At 42.9% G+C, this 21,829-nt stretch overlaps 1 protein-coding gene across 3 annotated transcripts in view; it reads right to left on the bottom strand.

Annotated features, from left to right (window-relative positions):
• MCC (MCC regulator of WNT signaling pathway) overlaps nt 1-21,829 on the bottom strand; it is a 533,511-nt gene that overhangs the window by 112,149 nt on the left and 399,533 nt on the right. For all 3 annotated transcript variants that reach the window (XM_010808842.4, XM_059890654.1, NM_001083523.1), the window contains 2 exons: nt 20,656-20,769; nt 3,419-3,561 (listed from right to left, as the gene is read on the bottom strand). In XM_010808842.4, coding sequence (XP_010807144.1) covers nt 3,419-3,561; nt 20,656-20,769 — 257 coding nt within the window. The remainder of the gene's footprint in view (nt 1-3,418; nt 3,562-20,655; nt 20,770-21,829) is intronic.

Here is a 21,829-nt window from a genome sequence, read left to right as displayed (position 1 = left end):
TTGACAAGCACAGTAGCCATGCCTGCACTGACTCCAGTAGTGAAGTGGCATCAAAAACCCCATTTTAATGACGTTATTCCTGATCGCCATGGCCTCTGGACTATGTTACACTAGGCATTTCAACATTATTTAATGTAATCCTCCAATGAATCTAGTTTTATTTAATAAAACTGCTGAAGCTAACATACTAAATCCAGAATCTCTAATAGGAACAGTGATATCAATAAATAATCATCAACCCAACACTATATTCTTATTTCCCTGGTCTAGGACACATAGGTCCTAATCCTACACACATTCTTCTCAAGTTTCTGTGACTATAAATGAATACAATCTTACTTGTATCTTCCAAGGTTGGATTTTCTGCTTATCCCCCTGGGGCATGATTGAATTTAGCTACTTTGGGGCCTAAAGATAAAGAAGAATGGAGTAGCAGTGAGGTACGACTATATCTGGTACCCTCTACCTGGGTTCAGCCTGCTACAGAGCCTCCAAGCAAAGAAGGACTAACTTGATGAGACAGGGAGGGAGACTGCTTCTGCAGGAGGGGAAGCTCAGTGGAGTTTGCAGGCTCTAGGTATCTTAATTTATTTGAATCTACCCAGTGTCTCCATTCAAATTCTCACCATTTCATCTTTTCCTGTCAGTGCTTAATCTTTAACCTAAGAGATCTGCTGTGGCTCTGAATTCAACTTACGTTGGAATTCAGCAAACTGCAGTGTCTGATTATTGACTACATTAGCCCTGTGGCTATAAGAGGTGGGAAAGTCTCCCAGGGCAGTCACAGAAGGTCTCTAGTTCTCTGATTGTGACTGGAGATAAATATTTTAAACTATGAAACTGTCACATCTTTTCTCTTATGCAATTCAGTATGGGTTCCATGTGGATACATCATAAACCATTCCCTAATTAATGATTTTTCAGCTCTTCCAACAAATTCCTAACTCAGGCCCAGACTAAAGCGACAAGAAAGTCTCAAAGGTACCAGGATTGTACCAGGTTAGCATGACAATTCTCTCCACCCGGGATACAAGAAAAAGTCCAAGGCATTTGGCACCTCTGTACTGGGTCAACTATAGCATCTTTGGACCTGAGTGGCGGTGGCCAGGGAGGTGCCTTAGCCACTAGAGCTCGGAGGACAAGAAGAGCCTGGCCCACATGTCTGCTCATCTTCCAGCCACGCAGGGGGTCCTCTCCTCAAGGAGGAGCTGGCTCATTTACATAATGAAAACAGGCAGAATTTAATGTTACATCTGTACAGACGCAATCTTCCTTTAAATAAGAGGGTATGTTAATACAAAACAGTTTGGCCATTAAATTTAATCTAAACATCGTGAAATTGAGTTTTCCAGGTGACGTGTGATGCATTTTTTTTCACAACTCACTAAGCCCATTTGCTTTCACCTTCTCAAGACTTTAAAAGAGCAATATGTTTTTAATGGAAATTACGAATTTGCCAATGTACTCTGTCAGCCTCCTTTAAGTCTGCTATAATCATTTCTTTGGACTGAAATTCTTCTCTGCTCTTCTAACCTACAATCACTGAAGACCAGGATACAATTTAAAGGCCTTGAGGTTCTAAACTGGAATATGAGATGTACTGTGTGGCTCCAATTAACAGCAAATTTTTCCACAACTTTGCCCAGAAACAGAGGCCCCCAAGTACCCTCATCAAGTAGCTCCATCATTACTGTGACTCTCAGAGTTGGAACAAAACACATCTAAAATGTCTTCTGACCCAGGACTTCTAGAGGGATAGAAGCTGCCTTTAAAACGGTCTTAATTGTGGCCTGTAAAAACAGTCAGAGAACAAAGCACTCTTCTCCATAAAAGCAGATGCCAACCATTTGTTTCCCTCAGGGCTACTCTCTGAGCATGGGCAGGAAGATAAAAATTCTTATCCTTGGCTCAGTAAGTCACTTTAAGCAAACCCTCTTCTCAAAAACGGGCAGACACAGCTTTGTGCAGGAGACTTTGGGGCCAACTGACTGATGAGCAAGGAAGGCAGAAACCCCAACAATTACTTTTATGGAAAAAAAACTGAATAAAGGCAGAGATGCTGTGGGTTCTAACTCCACCTATCCCCTTTGCTAAGGGTAACTTAAAAGTAGTTGCTTAACATTTTTAAGCCCCAGGGTTTTCACCAATCAAGTGATGGATCAAATCTTGCCCCATCCCTTAGGAGTTTGTATGACACTATGCCAACACTGGCAAGTCAACTGAGCTCAAACAAATTTTAGATTATCTAGAAGCATATGCTATTTTCTTGGGCCTCAGAATCACTGCACTGTGGATGATGACTGCAGCCATGAATTAAAAGATTTGCTCCTTGGAAAAAGATTTGCTCCTAGGACAAACCTAGACAGTGTATCAAAAAGCAGAGATATCACTTTGCTGACAAAGGTCCATATTGTCAAAGTGATGGTTTTCCTAGTAGTCATGTACAGATGTGAGAGTTGGACCATAAAGAAGGCTGAGCACCGAAGAATTGATACTTTCAAACTATGGTGCTGGAGAAGACTCTTGAGAGTCCCTTGGACAGCAGGAGATCAAACCAGTCAATCCTAAAGGAAATTAATCCTGAATATTAATTAGCATCAACTGAAGCTGATGCTTAAGCTGAAGCTCCAATACTTCGGCCACCTGATGTGAAGAGTCAACTTACTGAAAAGGACTCTGCTAATGGGGAAGACTGAGGGCAGGAAGAGAAGGGGGCGACAGGACGAGATGGTTCGAAGGTATCACTGAATCACGGAGTTAGAACAAACTCCAGGGGATAGTGAAGGACAGGGAAGCCTGGTGTGCTGCAGTCCACGGGGTCACAAAGAGTTGGATACAACTTAGTGACTGAATAACAACAAAGAAGCATATGTAATAGTTAGTTAAATCAACATTCATAAATCTCTCCAATTCCCCAAGGGAGATAGAGGGGGTTGCATTCAGAACCTGTTAATAAAGCATCTCACTCACCTTCTTACTAGTCAACTGAACATCACAACTCCTACTCTGTCTACCTTTCAGGGTCACCATGAGGGTCAAAGTCAAAACGGAATAATGGAGGGGAAAGCACACAGCTGACATAGTAGAGACAAAATATTTATCAACTGTAAGAATATTAGTTATAAATAAATGAGTTACTCTTGTAACTCATAGAAAGTGTGAAAACTGCTCAGTTGTGTCTGACTCTTTGTGACCTCATGGACTACACAGTCCATGGAATTCTTTAGGCCAGAATACTGGAGTGGGTAGCCTTTCCCTTCTCCAGGGGAATCTTCCCAACCCAGGAATCGAACTCAGGTCTCCCTCATACCAGCTGAGCCACAAGGGAAGCCCATAATTCATAGGGGTGACTTCAAGCGTAAAACCCAGATTACTGCCCAGAGGGGCAGAGAGACAGCCATGACTTGGAGCTGACTACCTGATGGTGGTGCCTTGCAAACGGTCTATCTTCTTATTGAGCTCAGCGATGATGCTGTGCAGTTCTGTGATGCGTTCCTCGTACCGAAGTGTCGTTCGCTCCTGGACGTCCTCATGCTCTCTCATGAGGTGGGACTGCTCACACTGGGATCAAGAGAACAAGACAGAAGTGCCAATGAATTGACATACCTAATAGCAAGAGAGGCTAAGTCTTACAGCCTCGGATCATCACAACCTCGACACAGAGTATGCCCCAAATAAACACATACCTGCTTGTTGGCCCAGAAGACACATCAACAGCTGAACTTCACAAAGTCCCTGATGGCCACTCAAGTCTCTACCTTTTTAGCTCTACATTTCCAGGTGGCTCTAGTGGTAAAGAACCCATTTGCCAATGCAGGAGATGAGATGTAGGTTCAATTCCTGTGTTGGGAAGATCCCTTGGAAGAGGAAATGGCAACCCACTCTGGCATTCTTGCTTGGAAAACCCCTAGGACAGAGGACCCTGGCGGGCTACAGTCCATGGGGGTCACAGGGAGTCAGACACGACTGAGTGACTGAGCACAGCACACAGCTCTCATTCGCTCTTTGGGTAAAGGTCCCTCTGCCATTGTCCATGATCTCTGCTGCACTATTCATGTCTTCTGCTTCTCCCCAGCCGCAAAGCAGGCAGAAGCTGCACTCAGTATGCCAGCAAATTTGGAAAACTCAGCAGTGGCCACAGGACTGGAAAAGGTCAGTTTTCATTCCAATCCCTAAGAAAGGCAATACCAAAGAATGCTCAAACTATCACACAATTGCACTCATCTCACATGCTAGCAAAGTAATGCTCAAAATTCTCTAAGCCAGGCTTCAACAATACATGAACCGTGAACTTCCAGATGTTCAAGCTGGATTTAGAAAAGGCAGAAGAACCAGAGATCAAATTGCCAACGTCCGTTTGATCATAGAAAAAGCAAGAGAATTCCAGAAAAAACATCTACTTCTGCTTTATTGACTACACCAAAGCCTTTGACTGTGTAGATCACAAGAAACTGTGGAAAATCCTTCAAGAAGTGGAATTCCCAGACCACCTTACCTGCCTCCTGAGAAATCTGTATGCAGGTCAAGAAGCAACAGTTAGAACTGGAGATCGAACAATAGACTGGTTCCAAATTGGGAAAGGAGTAAGTCAAGGCTGTATATTGTCACCCTGCTTATTTAACTTATATGCAGAGTACATCATGAGAAATGCGGGGCTGGATGAGGCACAAGCTGTAATCAAGATTGCCGGCAGAAATATCAATAACCTCAGATAAGCAGAAAACACCACCCTTAGGGTAGAAAGTGAAGAGGAACTAAAGAGCCTCTTGATGAAAGTGAAAGAGGAGAGTGAAAAAGCTGGCTTAAAACTGAATATTCAAAAACTGATGATCATGGCATCTGGTCCCATCACTTCATGGCAAATAGATGGGGAAACAATGGAAACAGTGACAGACCTTATTTTTGTGGGCTCCAAAATTACTGCAGATGGTTACTGCAGCCATGAAATTAAAAGATACTTGCTCTTTGAAAGAAAAGTTATGACCAACCTAGAGAGCATATTAAAAAGCAGAGACATTACTTTGCCAACAAAGGTCCATCTACTCAAAGCTATGGTTTTTCTAGTAGTCATATATGGATGTGGGAGTTGGACTATAAAGAAAGCTGACTGCCAAAGAATTGATGCTTTTGAACTGTGGTGTTAGAGAAGACTCTTGAGAGTCCCTTGGACTGCAAGGAGATCAAACCAGTCCATCTTAAAGGAAGTCAGTCCTTAATATTCATTGGAAGGCCTGATGCTGAAGGTGAAAGTCCAATACTTTGGCCACCTGATGGGAAGAAGTGACTCACTGGAAAAGACCCTGATGCTGGGAAAGATTGAAGGTAGGAGGAGAAAGGGATGACAGAGGATGAGATTGTTAGATGGCATCACCAACTCGATGGACATGAGTTTGAGCCAGCTCTGAGTGTTGGTGATGGACAGGGAGGCCTGGTGTGCTGCAGTCCATGGGGTTGCAAAGAGTGAGATACGATGGAGCGACTGAACTGAACCTTCTCTTCGGAATCTGAATCTTGAGTGAATGGATTGAAGGTTGCATGTAGTCAAGTCACTTGACTGAGGGTCCTGGCGAGACTGTAGGTCAGTTCCTGCTACCTCTATTCCAGAGATTTCTTCCCATGTTCTGTACTGCTGCTCATTTTTTCTTTTACCAATTCATTCCTTTTGTAGTTTGGCAGGATACACTTCAGCCACTTTTCAACCAAATAATCCTAGATTCTATGACATCATTTCTTATCTGGCTGGTTATTTGCAGACAGTATCCTTTCTTACCAGACTATAAACTCCGGGAAGGCAGCGGCTGGGTGTTTTCATGACTTAGCCCTCATACCTGGCACACAGCCTGGCTCACTGTGGGTGACCTAGGAGGGCGATGGGATGAATAATCACTGTGTTTCAGGAAGCTGAGGATCTTCCCTTGCTCAGCAGTTGATGGATTAAGAAGCAGCAGATGCTATAAAAACGTTTTTGCATCTCAAGTTTAAATCTTAAGGAACCTGTTCATCTCTTTCACTTCTCTCCTTCCTCCTCAACCCCCCACCAGTCACTGTGCATTTAATCTCATTTACATGATAATAAAACACTAGTCAGTGACAGAACAAGGAGTCCCACTTCTGAACAAGGAGTCCCTGTCTACTGCGTTCAGCCGTGATTAATTTCCTGCTCAGCAGAGGAATTTTAATTTGATTTTTGGCAAGGTTTTCATAATGCCAAGAGCCACATGTACTTGCCAGTTTTGCACTTTCAGGGCTGGTGGCAGGAGGGCAAGGGTAAGACTTCTTACCTACTACCTCCAATGTCCTCTGCTCTCCATAAATCTGCCAGACTCCCAAAGGGTGTAACCAGAAGCTACTGGGCAGGGACACAAAGCCTTTAGAAACAGACAGAATGCTACAAAAGCCCGAGTCAATATTGAAACAGAAGCACTCAGGAAAGTACGATAAACACGTTGGCAGAAACCATGGCAGGGGCCGCACCTAGGAACCACAGCTTGATCACTGTGACCACACTATGCGGTAACTGCCTGGGTGCTACTCAGTGCTCCAGAAGTAAGACTGGAGGCAACAAGGTTGAGGGACCTGCACTGCAGACGTTAGGGAGAAGGTGACTTTCACAGAAACGGCGATGTGAACTCCTGTTCTTAATGACAACCCGAAACGTCCGATAACGTCTGCTCAAGGTCCAACACACAGGAAGTAAGTGGACCCAGAGGCCAGGAGGAAGGACGAGTGAAAATCCCATCTCTGTGGATGTTTTTCTAAACACAACCGAGCCCTGAGAGTCGTAAGAATACTCCTTCCATCCGTCGTCCACGATCCATCACACTTTAAGAGGGACAATGGAGGTCCCAAAACATGACAGTGTCTCATAGACTGTAATTGTCAGTGAATGAAGAAGGTTCTCCTTTCTCTGGAACATACTAAAAGCTGAACACCGTGTCTCTCCATTCCTGAAGAATATCTATGAGATTGTGACTGGTCTTTATTCCCATCTTCAAACTGTGTGTGTGAGTGTGTGTGCATGCATGTACATGCCTGCATTGGCATGTGTGTAGTATGCATATATGTGTATGTATCTGATGCTCTCATGAAGGTCACCAGTTCCCCATCTTACAATAATTATGACATAATGACTGGTCTAATCTCTAACCCTTGTGGCTCAGACGGTAAAGCGTCTGTCTACAATGCGGGAGACCTGGGTTCAATCCCTGGGTTGGGAAGATTCCCTGGAGGAGGAAATGGCAACCCATTCCAGTACTCTTGCCTAGAAAATCCCATGGACAGAGGAGCCTGGTGCAGGCTACTGTCCATGGGGTCGCAAAGAGTCGGACACGACTGAGCGACTTCACTAATGACTGGTTTGACCTAGAACTCATTGATGCCATGACTCATACTTTGCCATCTTGCGGGTCCTTGCTCTGGGGTTTTCCACATTCAGTTCTCTAGGGCTGTAAACTACTGTGAAATGCTTCCCCTCACAAACTCCACGAGCTCTCAACTCTGTTAAATTCTTCACTTACTCCTCCTCTTTCAGTCTCTATACGTCAACAGGCCACCACCACTACCACCAAAATGGACAAGAAAGTGCAAAATCCACTTAAAACTGAAATGTGCAAGAAAAAGGCAGAGGATCAACTGATAACCACTAAGCCCACTGTGGTATCCCTATTGACGGTCAGGAGCGACCTGAGAGGTGAGCTCCCATGGGGCTGCCCAGTCTGTGGGGAGACCAGATGGCTGGTGCCCAGATAACAAGAGCAGCTGGTGTCATACCATCTCCTCCCCCACCACCCCGTGTCTAACTGCAAAGTCCGCCCCGAGGGTATGAGTACAAACAAGACACAGCAGGAAGCCCAATGATTCAGTCAGACCAGAATGCGTAGCTTAAAGGAGAGAAAAGATTCCTAATGTCTATTTGGAACTCAGAGGTTCCTTTGGGAGTAGAAACAAGAACATCTTTGAGGAAAAAATTTCTCAGCTGAAGGCAAAGATATCCGGGTTACACTCCTATATTTTTCCATGTTTTTTTCAAAATGGTGGAAAGCCTCTATAATTTAATACTTCCTCAAAAGTAATAGATATGTCTTGATTTTCTAAACTGTCTAAGATGCCATGCTGGGTGCCATAGGAGCGTCCCCGTGACGTCTGCCTTGAAGTAGAGTGTGGTCGCAGCTTCCGAGCAGATTTCTCTGCTGGTGAATAAGAAAGGGAAATAAGTGGAAAGGTTTGAGGAGGAAGCAATGGCAGGATGGTAGCCTACAGATTCTTTTCTCAGTGAAAAGAGAATCTGGGAATTCATCATCAAAGCTCCTAGCCTCCAGATGAATGAATGACTGAGAAGACAGAACTCATAGTTGACATTATAGAGCAACATCTCCTTGAGGCATCTGGTCAACCACGCTTCACTCATTTTGTGCACATTCCTTATGCCCCAGTCCAAGATATGTGGAAGCGCTGCTCTCCAAGCTTAGTGAAAAACAAACCCTCGAGCATTTCTAAGCTGCGTTGTGGGGAAATGTGGAGCAACTCCCACAAGGGCAACGGCACACGGCAAAACAAGCTATCACCTGCAGGAGCCAAAAGAACTCAACAAAACATCCTTGTTAAACAGCTCCCACTAAGCTACACAAGGCCAAGCCCAGGAATGGGGCACTTTCGTGCAGAAGTGGAAGATAGGTGGGTGGCACCAGGACAGACAAAGGCATTCCATGAGCAATCAGTGCCTTCCTGCCCTGGCGGCCTCCCACACAAGCAGGACTGGCCTGTTAAAGCAAAGCCCAGTTCAAATATCACACTCCATATTGTTACTGACCCATGCCTCTCACTACCCTGAGTTTTCAAGAGTATTTTTTAAACCCAGGAGTTGATTTCAGCTTTTCTGTTCCTCTGATTTCTTTTTTCTGTTTCTTAAGGACACAGGGTAGGTCAAACTGTATACTGCAACTCCATGTAAGAGTCACCTATGGGGAGGTAGCCCAGTAAAGCCTCATTTAAGAAGGTAATATAACCATGACAACCAAATAGAGAAAAAAGAATGACTCCTATCACTACTTAATGGTTATACACATTCTTAGATTTCAAGTTACAAATTTAAGTACACTATAGAAACTTCTAAAGAATGATAAAAAGGTACCCACTTTTTTATAGTCCATGAAAACAATCCTTTTTCAAATAATGTTCATTTCCCCCAGTATTTTCTCACGTACGTGGGGCACCACCAGGACCATGCTGGATGTGCATCACAGAAGCATCAGTACCCCTGTGGCAGCCGGCAAGGACATCCACCCAGACTCTGGTTCACCTCTATCCATGCATGTGATAGAATTATACTTCTTCTCCCCCTTGAAGCTGGATAAGGCCACGTGACTTGTTTTGTCCAATGAGATATGAGTAAATATATACCTTTTTTTTTTTTTTTGCCTAGAAGCCTTTCGGTACTCCTGCAGGCTTTCCCATATTCCCTTCCCCTGGCCGTGGCTGCTGACAACGCTCCAGACAGTAGAGGCTATCAGCTCAGGAGGCTGGGTGAGGACCAAACTGCAGTTTCCCGCCAGCCCCAGCAAGCTCCCAAAAAGAAGCCAAAAAATAAACCTTGGCTATTTTAAGCCACTGACAATTTGGGGTTATGTGTTACCATTGCATATCCTGATGATACAATCACTTTATAGATGAAAATGGAATAAATGCACAGGGACTGAAACCCAGATAACAAACAAAATGCTCTGCAAAATCCCTTGGTTCCTGAGTATGCCATCAAGGAGATCTTGATGAGGCTGTTGCAGCCAGTCTTCTCCTCTCTACCCTCTCTCAGCTCCTCGACTTGTGGGCACATCTCCTCTTTACCATTCACTGAAATGATCTCAAGTGGCAGCAGAGACATCTCCCTTGGTCTCCCACCCTGAATCACCTCTGGTGGACTCCAGGAAACCTGACCATTATGCCTTACAACTCCAGAGGCGAGCTAGGAAACCCACACAGCTTTCTCCTCAATCCCTGGGGACCACCACAGTAGAAAAGTAGAGACAAGGGGATATAAAGCAGGGAATTCAAAATCCCTCCAGCTCCCACCAAGCCAGCAACAACTCTCTGAATAGAACGCAATGGCGGCTTCTTCTAGCAAAACTTGCAAATGAGGGATTCCTTTCTCCTACTTACTGTCCAGAAACATCTCACACAACTTCAGCTGACCAAAACAAAAAATGGTTTCACACAACACATGGCTTTTTATTCTTCTATTATTACAGACAGGGACATTTGGGGGTTTCCAACTATTTTTACTGCAGAGCAAGAAAGCCTAGGCTTGAAGCATCTTGTCTGCCATGCATTTCTGGAGGTCAGTATCATAAAGAACCTGGATTTTTCCTGCAACTACAGACTTTCAGTTTGAAAGGCAAAGAAAAACAAAACAAAACAAAACTGGAATTAGAGAGGATGGAATGTTGCTTTTCCTGAATTTCAACTGCTGCTTACTACATCCCCTGAGCTTTTTCTCTAGGCTTCCACTCTTCTATCATGATGATGAAGCAAATTTAAAACCTATATAAATACTTGCCTCTAGCCACATAAATTCATGAAACTGTCTATATGCAAAAATGCTTAATACAGGCAACCAATATTATCACAATCATCAAGAATAAAACCCTTTAGGCTTATTTTTGCAATTGGTACAACCCAGGGATAAAGCTGTGAGTCAGCTTTGAGATAGACTGGCCTGAGAACTTGAGCCCTTGTTGGGAAAATCCTGTGCAATGCAGTGATGCTAAGAAGCTTTATGGTTTTCTTAATGTTCTTTACTGGGTTTTATCTTACTCTGCAGAGGCCACTGATCTTTAATCATCATATTAGTCTCAGTCATCAATCCTAAGGGTATTATAAACTCCACTCTTGAAAAACGCAAAGCTATCATTCACTTGTTAACCCTCTCTACCATCCTGGGAAGGGGGTTCACATCACACTGGATTGATGGCAAGTAATACCACTCGGGATATGTCTATCCTCATTCAAAGTCCTTGCCCAGGTTCTCCTGAGGGGTGGGGTGGGGAGCCAGGCCAACTAAACAAAGACACTCAGGACCAGTGGCAACATCACTGATAGAACACAACAGCCAAGCAGAGGACCGAGGAGTACAGACCAGTAGGGAAGGGATGAGAGACAGAGATCCTGGCAAGAAGGCGTCCAACTGACCTCCATGAGGCTCTTCTACGGAGAAAAAGATGAAAGAAAACACTCTCTCCGTTACATTTAATGAAAACTATGTATGTTTTCTTCCTAAAACCAGGCAGGAGAAAATTCAGAACACTTGCTTTCTCAAGATAGCTCAGAAATAGAAGGTGGACTCTGTTACTACTGACCAATTTCAAAGGGGCTCAGAAGCTTGGTTTATTATCTCCTTCTGTAGCGCTTTTTTAAAAAGTTACTAATTTTTGGCATACTAAATGCATAGAAAATATGCTGAAAGCATCAAACCAGTACTATATACGATCTTTGGCAGTTTTCTACTGGGCTGTCCCCAAGATGCTGTTTAATGTTGGTATACATGTATGAATATCTCTAAGCACCTGTTGGATTCGGAGGGTAGATATATCTAAACTTAATTAATACGTGCCCTATTCCCTACTCTTCTTAAGATCCGCAGGGCAGTTGGGGCATCTTAAAAAACAATACAGGATTGATGTGGCTATGGTGTTGTGGTTTAGTTGCTAAGTCGTGTCCCACTCTTTGAGATCCCATGGACTGTAGCCTGCCAGGCTCCTCTGTCCATGGGGACTCTCCAGGCAAGAATACTGGAGTGGGTTGCCATTTCCTTCTCCGGGGGATATTCCCAGCCCAGGGATCGAATGTGGGTCTCCTGCCTGGCAAGCGATTCTTTACCACTGAGCCACCCAGGAAGCTGTGTAGTCCAGTTATGGATTCCCACAAAACCTAGAGCAAATCCTGACTTTTGGTACTTTCTAGCTTCATAATCTCAGGCAAGATACTCAAATTCCTTAAACCTCAATTTCTTCATCTGTAGATGGGAGTGTTAAGGTATCTATATCTGAGATCATTATGAGAACTTAATGAGATAAAGCATGTGGAATGCCTGCTATATCACCTGGCACGGAGCAGAGCTAAAGTGGGGTGATGATCACCATTGGTATAGGCTAATTAATAGTGAGCAGTGTTGTTAATCAGATTCCTCAAGAGGCTGTGATGGACAGACTAAGGTGCCCATATGATCCCTGCATTTCCTTTGTGTGATACCATCTCACTGAGTCTGGGTGGGATGTGTGCCTGAGGCAAAAGTGATGGGATGTCTCTTCCACGATTGCATTACTTTGTATAAGACTGTCTTGCCAGAAGATTTAGTCTAGGCTCCTTCTCTCCATTGCTGGCATTGAGGGAGCAAGCTGCCATGAATCCTACACCCGCAAAGAAATTCTGCCAGTGACATGAGTGAGCTCGGAGGTGAACTCTGCCCCACTTGAGCATTCACAGAGTTCAGAGCATTCAGTTCTGACAACACCTTGACTGCAAAACTTGCACAAGACCCACTTAAGCCATGCCTGGGATCCTGATGCACAGGAGAGAATAAATGTGTGTTATTTTAAGCCAGTAAATTTAGGGCAATTTGTTAGACAGCAATATAAAACTAATACAGACACACTTTGCCTTCTCTATCATACTGGTATTGGGCTCTTTTTATCAGCTCTTCCCTTTCCATCAATATTCTTAAAACTTCACTGAATTATGACCATAATGAACCTTCTTTTATTTAACTAGTTCTAGTATCAACATTAGTAATTACTCAACAGATGATGCTTTGATTATGTCTGGTGAACACAAGCACCATTTATATTTTACATTTTAAGCATAGCTCTATAATATTTAGAGCTGGTAAAACTTAATGAAAGCCACAGAATAGACATTTATATACAGACTTACTCTTCCACCATCTGGTAAAAAGCCTCAAACGCGAGTCACCTGCCAAGGTGTGTAACACAGACAGCACAGCACAAACATTTCCTTGTTCTTCATTTTTCTTGCATAAATCTCATCTTTAAAAAAGGTATGAGCCTGGCAAGTTTGATCTTTTTCTCCCCATGTTCTTTCCTGGGTCCTAATATGTGAACTGGGAAGACATTTCCAGTGAAGGGAATAGAAAGTAACTTTTCAATATATTTACTGCAAGAATGCAAGTGCGAGTCAACTAATGGTGCTTTGATGTAACTATCAGGGATAAAACCAGCCATCAAAACTATTACATAGGATTGCCTTGATCATAAGTAAGCCAAAAGGTAGCTGAATCAATCTCTGACACAGCAGACAAAAAGTGTCCCAGGCTTCTCTTATCATCCTCTGCACAAGCTGCTCTGTCGTTGAGACTTAAATTTTAATCAAAACCTTCCTGGTCATCTTTTAAAATTCAAGACTTGGGTAAAGTCCAGCTTTCAGTTAAAAGCACTCACCATTTCTTTTTTCCAAAAAAAAAAAGTTCTTACCGATAAAGACTATTAATAATGGCTGGTGTTACATCATCCTACTTTTTCTTTAATGCAAAAAACAAACAAACAAACAAACAAAACACCACTTGCTCAAAAGAAGAAACCTTAAGAAACAATAACAGGAATAGGATTTTAAAAAGTTTTAATTCACCAGAATTCACTATTAAAAATTATAATACCGTCTTTCTGTTTTTTTCTATCACATATTTCTTACTTTTATAATCAGAAGGAAAATATTTAAAGTAAAGTTTTTGCCAAAGTAAAAATTTCTGTCCCTGTGCCATCTTCTCTGAGAAAAGAACACTGCTGGCCTTGTTTCGGCTCTGGGCGGGGCTGCTCCTCTGACCTTGGGTGAGCAAGTTAACCTCTCTGGGTTGCCTGTCAAACGTGGAAGCAGACTATCTCAAGTACAAAGGGTCTTTCCTCCTTACTTGAATAATCTAAGATTATGAGACATAAGTTTTCAAAACTTGCCATAGGTCATTCTAGACTGATGACTGCCTGATTTTTAATCTCTCTGAATTCCCACACAAAAATAGAGAACCTGTACATCAAAGATAAATGCTTGGAGATACGGTATCCTCTGAACAATGAAACAGAAGCAGGTAGGGACAAGCCAATAGCATCAACAAGAACTGAATGGTGTCTGTGTGGGCAGAAGTTGAGAGAAGAAACAACACTGCTGGACTTGAGAACTGGAAACCCCCCAAATAACCAGGAAATATGAGGGTGAAAGAGGACAGTGGAAAAGGTGGCTTGAAACTCAGCATTAGAAAAACTAAGATCACGGAATGCAGTCCCATCACTTTATGGCAAACAGATGGGGAAAAAGTGGAAGCAGTGACAAATTTTATTTTCTTGGTCTCCAAAATCACTGTGGGCAGTGACTGCAGCCATGAAATTTAAAGACGCTTGTTCCTTAGAAGAAAAGCTATGACAAACCTAGACAGCATATTAAAAAGCAGAGACATCACTTTGCTGACAAATGTCCATATAGTCAAAGCTATAGCTTTTCCAGTAGCCATGTATTGATGTGAGAGTTGGACCATAAACAAAGCTGAGCACCAAAGAATTGGCGCTTTTGAATTGTGGTGCTGGAGAAGACACTTGAGAGTCCCTTGGACTTCAAGGGGATCAAATTAGTCAATCCTAAAGTAAATCAACCTTGAATACTCAATAAAGACTGATGCTGAAGCACTTTGGCCATCTGATGCAAAGAGCCAACTCATTGGAAAAGACCCTTATGCTGGGAAAGACAGAAGGCAAAAGGAGAAGGAGGTGACAGAATGAGATGCTTGGATGGCATCACTGACTCAATGGACATGAATTTGAGCAAGCTCCAGGAGATAGTGGAGGACAGGGACACATGGTGTGCTGCAGTCCATTGCAAAGAGTTAGTCAGCAATGGCACCCCACTCCAGTACTCTTGCCTGGAGAACCCCATGGACGGAGGAGCCTGGTGGGCTGCAGTCCATGGGGTCTCTAAGAGTCGGAGATGACTGAGCGACTTCACTTTCTCTTTTCACTTTCATGCATTGGAGAAGGAAATGGCAACCCACTCCAGTGTTCTTGCCTAGAGAATCCCAGGGACGGGGGAGCCTGGTGGGCTGCCGTCTATGGGGTCGCACAGAGTCGGACACGACTGAAGCGACTTAGCAGCAGCAGCAGCAGCAGACATGACTTAGTACCTCAACAACAACAGATACACCAGAAAGTGAGGGGGGCCAAATGGCAGGGGTTTTGCCTGAGCCAAGTGGGAACGCGCAAGGGGCCCACAGTAAGATCTGAAGGGCCGAAAGCACTACACCCTATGAACTTTCAGACTGGCCCCAGGACTTCCTACCAGGAGGAGAAACTGCTGGGAGTAGGAACAAAATTGAACAGGATGGCATGATAGAGAAAAAGGAAAGGCCAGAACTAGAAAGAAGCAGGAGATGGGATAGAGCTAGGCAGTGCCAGAAAGCAGAATGACCTGTGAAGATGAGGAAACAACAGAAGACTAAGCCCTACAAACTTAAAAAGGCCATTTTCATGTCTGTCTTTTAAAAGTTAATAATATATGGGAAAACCAATACAATATTGTAAAGTTAAAAAAAAAGTTAATAAAAAGCGATTTTTCACATAAAAATGAAAAACAGAACAGTACTGAGAGCAAATTCCACATCAAGTTATTAGAAAGAAGAAGAAAGAAAAAAAAAAGAGCAGAATAACTTCTCTATAAACCGTGAAAGCATGTCACAAAATAGAGAACCTCTCCCGTTACAAAAAGTTTCAAACAATAGACTACTATCTCAAAATTCGCCAAAAGACTTCAAAAAGATGAAACGACATAAAACACGGAATAACGTAATTCAAAATTAGAAAAACTCAGAAAGAAAGTAATAAAGTAGACACAAGAAATAAAATAAAAATGCAGAAAAAAACACTGAGCCTAAAGGCAGACAGGAGGGAATAAATACAACATATAAGGCGACAGGGATGAAGACCATCCCCATGGAAAAGAAATGCAAAAAAGCAAAATGGCTGTCTGGGAAGGCCTTACAAATAGCTGGGAAAAGAAGAGAAGCAAAAAGCAAAGGAGAAAAGGAAAGATATAAGCATCTGAATGCAGAGTTCCAAAGAATAGCAAGAAGAGATAAGAAAGCCTACCTCAGCGACCAATGCAAAGAAATAGAGGAAAACAACAGAATGGGAAGGACTAGAGATCTCTTCAAGAAAATTAGAGATACCAAGGGAACATTTCATGCAAAGATGGGCTCGATAAAGGACAGAAATGGTATGGACCTAACAGAAGCAGAAGATATCAAGAAGAGGTGGCAAGAATACACAGAACAACTGTACAAAAAAGATCTTCATGACCAAGATAATTACGATGGTGTGATCACTGACCTAGAGCTAGACATCCTGGAATGTGAAGTCAAGGGGGCCTTAGAAAGCATCACTATGAACAAAGCTAGTGGAGGTGATGGAATTCCAGTTGAGCTATTTCAAATCCTGAAAGACGATGCTGTGAAAGTGCTGCACTCAATATGCCAGCAAATTTGGATAACTCAGCAGTGGGCACAGGACTGGAAAAGGTCAGTTTTCATTCCAATCCCAAAGAAAGGCAATGACAAAGAATGCTCAAACTACCACACAATTGCACTCATCTCAAACGCTAGTAAAGTAATGCTCAAAATTCTCCAAGCCAGGCTTTAGCAGTACATGAACTGTGAAGTTCCAGATGTTCAAGCTGGTTTTAGAAAAGGCAGAGGAACCAGAGATCAAATTGCCAACATCTGCTGGATCATTGAAAAAGCAAGCGAGTTCCAGAAAAACATCTATTTCTGCTTTATTGACTATGCCAAAGCCTTTGACTGTGTGCATCACAATAAACTGTGCAAAGTTCTGAAAGAGATGGGAATATCAGACCACCTGACCTGCCTCTTGAGAAACCTATATGCAGGTCAGGAAGCAACAGTTAGAACTGGACATGGAACAACAGACTGGTTCCAAATAGGAAAAGGAATACGTCAAGGCTCTATCTTGTCACCCTGCTTACTTAACTTCTGTGCAGAGTACATCATGAGAAACTCTGAGCTAGAAGAAGCACAAGCTGGAATCAAGATTGCTGGGAGAAGTATCAATAACCTCAGATATGCAGATGACACCACCCTTATGGCAGAAAGTGAAGAGGAACTCAAAAGCCTCTTGATGAAAGTCAAAGTGGAGAGTGAAAAAGTTGGCTTAAAGCTCAATGTTCAGAAAACGAAGATAGTGGCATCTGGTCCCATCACTTCATGGCAAATAGATGGGGAAACAGTGAAAACAGTGTCAGACTTTATTTTTTGGGGCTCCAAAAACACTGCAGATGGTGACTGCAGCCATGAAATTAAAAGACACTCACTCCTTGGAAGGAAAGTCATGACCAACCTAGATAGCATATTCAAAAGCAGAGAAGTTACTTTGCAAACAAAGGTCTGTCTAGTCAAGGCTATGGTTTTTCCAGTGGTCATGTATGGATGTGAGAGTTGGACTGTGAAGAAAGCTGAGCGCTGAAGAATTGATGCTTTTGAACTGTGGTGTTGGAGAAGACTCTTGAGCATCCCTTGGACTGCAAGGAGATCCAACCAGTCCATTCTGAAGGAGATCAGCCCTGGGATTTCTTTGGAAGGAATGATGCTAAAGCTGAAACTCCAGTACTTTGGCCACCTCATGTGAAGAGTTGACTCATTGGAAAAGACTGTGATGCTGGGAGGGATTGCGGGCAGGAGGAGAAGGGGACGACAGAGGATGAGATGGCTGGATGGCATCACTGACTCGATGGATGTGAGTCTGAGTGAACTCCGGGAGTTGGTGATGGACAAGGAGGCCTGGCGTGCTGTGATTCATGGGGTCGCAAAGAGTCAGACACGACTGAGTGACTGAACTGACAAGGCCTAAGGAAACAGAAGATGGAGATAGAGATACAGAGAATCTGAGACAGTGCCAGATGTTGAAGACTGGCAAAGAAGATCTAAGATTATAAATAGTAGACATCCTTGAAAAAAAAAAAAAAGGCAAGGGAACAAAATATTCAATGTTATAATTTTTTAAAAAGTATCTGAAATTAAGAAAAGACTACAAAATATAAGCCAAAGAAAACACAGTAAATGTGAGAATACCAAACCAGAATGACTAAAAATAAGAGTTACTCTAGTAAAATTACTAGAAGGGAGGGAGGGAGGAAGGAAGGAAGAGAGGGAAGAAGGAAAACGAAAAGAAAAAGAAAGAAAGAGAAAGAAATGCTATGAATGTCTACAGTAAGTAAGTGTCTTGTGAGGGAAACAGAGGTGAATTACTGGGAAACTTTGAGAGCAATGCTCTGTGTCAAAATAGAGCAAAGAAACACACTCAGGTAAAGAAAAGATGAGTCAAGGGTTTTATATTCAGGAGGAATGCCTTTCAATTATAAAGGGCACAGATAAATCATTATTCAAAAGCAAGAAGCTGGTGAAGATGATTCCTGTGAGTCCTCCCTGAGGAACTCTACTAGAAAGCAAGCTTCAGGCATTAAACAAAGAGAAGGATGTTGACGTTAAGACCATCATAAACATTAAACATATAGTTTACTTGTAGAAGACTAAATGAGGACTAAGAGGAGAAAACGTCAAAGATGTAACCAGCATATGGTCAGAAGGTGTGGATATAGTACAATTGCAAAAAACTGTGGGAATGATGAAAGCATAATGCAAAAAACTTTTCAGTAACTGTTTTTGTTATGGTAATACAATTATTATTATTTTGAGACGATTATATATAATACAGAATAAAGTAAACCAGTAATTATGGAATATTCTTATCCAATCATCCTCTGTAAACTTAAAAACTAAGATTATTTTTTGTTTATGTATTTTTCGGCTGCACCACACAGCACACGGGATCTTAGATCCCCAACCACATGCCCCCTACAGTGGGAGCACAGAGTCTTAACCACTGGACCACCAGGGAAGTCTCTCGAACTAACATTTTGATTGTGAAAGAAAGGAGATACAAATAAAGTACGGAATCCAAGTAGAAGAACCCTGTAGTTTGAATTTAAATTGGAGATTAATATGAGCACCTAAGGTATTTTATCTTAAAATTTATAAATACTTACATAGATAAATAGATTTATAGATAGATAAATAAATAAATAACTCCCTGGCTATGTTTAAAAAGAAGCCTAAAAACAATGACCAGCCTGGAAGCAGTAAGCACCCTTAGCACCCAGACTGCAGTCTTGAAATACCATTTTCCACAAAGAAAAACCACCTTAATTCCAGGTTTGGGGGGAAAAATGTACTAGATAATCCTAAAATCATTACTAGGCTAGAGTCAAAAGATTCAGGAGCCACGTGAAGAGGTTCTTACTGTCCAAGGAGTAAACTTTGAGTTTCTACAAGGAAAATAATTACAAAAGACTGACCCAAATATGCTTAAACCCCTAAGTTCATATTTTTTTTTTTAAATAATTGGGCAGTTTCAGAAGATCATAGGTCATCAATTCATTATCTTGAAAAATGTTAAATAAAAAGAATGAAGCATTGAATCTTCTTTTCCTTTATGAACTACACCATTGTTTGAATAAATCATGCTGGTAAGTCACTTCAGTCGTGTCTGACTCTGTGCAACCCCATAGATGGTAGCCCACCAGGCTCCCCTGTCCCTGGGATTCCCCAGGCAAGAACACTGGAGTGGGTTGCCATTTCGTTCTCCAATGCATGAAAGTGAAAAGTGAAAGTGAAGTCGCTCAGTCATGTCCGACTCTTAGCGACCCCATGGACTGCAGCCTACCAGGCTCCTCCATCCACGGGATTTTCCAGGCAAGAGTACTGGAGTGGGGTGCCATTGCCTTCTCCATGAATAAATCATAGATGATGGGAAATGTCTCTATAAAAATATTCCAATTAATAACTGATAAAGAAATGGCAGAAATAAAATACTATGATTTTGTGAAGTCCTGATGCACCGGTGAACTTTGGCACTGAGTGTCAACATAGCTGCTAATATCTCTAAAGGCAAAACAACCAGATATTGGGTTGGCCAGAAAGTTTGTTTGGGGTTTTCCCTAAGGTGGAAAAACCTGAACAGACTTTTTGGCCAACCTACTACGATGTGCTTCCCAGCGGAAAAAAAATGCCTTTTACAGTCTCGCCAAAGGGACTGACCATGAATCTGACTGAATTTCTGGGATGCAGGGCCATTTTGCAGGAAATAGAGGAGAGAGGAACACAGCGAACTGCACCATGGGTGAGCAATCTGGACTGTGGGAAAGTCCATAGGTCAGACGCTTTTAACAGATTAAGTGTAAAGCCAATAACGAATGGAGGGAAAACCTGTGGACTGAGAGATTCAAAGTAAACATGCAGTTTTCAAATGGGCCAGACAAAACTGGACCATCTAGGGACATACAAACTCCTGCGACAGACTGTAAAGAAGCAGGAAACACGACTGTAAACACCATGGTAGTGGTCACCTTGGGAGCAGGGGAAGCAGGGTGGGATGAGGCAGGAGGACGGACTCCTGGGATGACCAGCAGGTTTTAATTCTTTATCTGGACAGTGGTTATGAGGATGTTCAATCATTAAGCAATATTTGTATTGTGGGGATTTCTAGATCTGTTTTATCTTAAACAATTAAAAAAAAAAAAAGTGACCCTTTCCAGATCCCTCACCTGTGCCTTGGCCAACTTCTTTTCCAGAAGGTCCCGTTCCCGCTCCGTTTGCTGCAGACGTTTATTAAGCTCCACTATATCTCCCTTGAGTGACGCCAGGGCTGCCAAGTGGAGCTGCAGTGACAAGAGGAAAGGAGTACAAGGTTAGACCCTTTGGCAGAAACTCACTTCCGTCCCTTCATTCTCTGTGATTAGTGTGATCACAAAGAAAAGGTGTCATCTGCAGCCAGACACCTTGGGTGATTTTAATCTTAGGGGACAATGGACAGAAATCAGGAGTCTTACCGCCAAGCTGGGTTATCTGTCACCCTGAATGTACCAGGGAGAACCCTATTAAGTGTGGGCGGTAGGACCTAACTGGGGGTGGTCTAATTAAACAGGGTGCAAAGCTGCTCGTCCTATGGGCTTTCCCTGAATTACTCAGCAAGGACGAGATTAAGCACTGGTGTGGACTGCCTGATTCTCAAGAAGCAAGGCAAAGGCAGGATCAAATTAACTTTTACCTTTGGGAATGTATGCAAGTTGACTGCAGCAATTCAATTTTTTCAAATTCAATCACTGATATTGCCATGTATCCAGACAGCCCAAGGGGCTGAGCAGTAAGAAAAAAATGCGAGAGCTCATTGTTTCCAGTGCTCTCCTCCTCCTCCTCAGGTTGACCCATTAACTTTCTGGCTAGCTCCTCCTTCCTCATTGACCCCCACCCCCAGACAGTCTAGAAGACTAGATGATGCTTCTGGCCTCTCAGAGCACAACCAGAGCTCTGATAAATCATGTTACAGAGAGAAGCTGAGAATCCCTTGCTGTACCTTTTTTTCCCAGCCAACCCTCTCAGAATAAGCAGAGTGAGAAAGAACGTTCTTCAGCAGATGAGCGAGTGCACCATGTGCTTCCAGGATTTCAACCTGCTCAGCTTTCAGGTTCTGCTCATTGAGCTTGGGATGCACACATGCTCGCCACCCACGTGCCCGCTGTGCTGTGCAGGCAGACGGCTGGGCTCGTTTTTAACACCTGTTCAACCACGCTCCCGAGCAACACCTGCCCACCTTCCCTGCCCCGAGTCACTACTTCTCTGTCTTCACTGTTGATCCGGGGTGGAGCTCAATCGATGTGACACTTGGGTAAGTGAGGACAATCAGAGCAAACACTCCCTCTTTATAGGAATTTTGTAGCT

Source organism: Bos taurus, chromosome 10 (genome assembly GCF_002263795.3).
Source record: "Bos taurus isolate L1 Dominette 01449 registration number 42190680 breed Hereford chromosome 10, ARS-UCD2.0, whole genome shotgun sequence".
Lineage (NCBI taxonomy): Eukaryota > Metazoa > Chordata > Mammalia > Artiodactyla > Bovidae > Bos > Bos taurus.
Note: the sequence above shows the minus strand (reverse complement) of the source record. Positions and strands in the feature narration are given on the sequence as shown.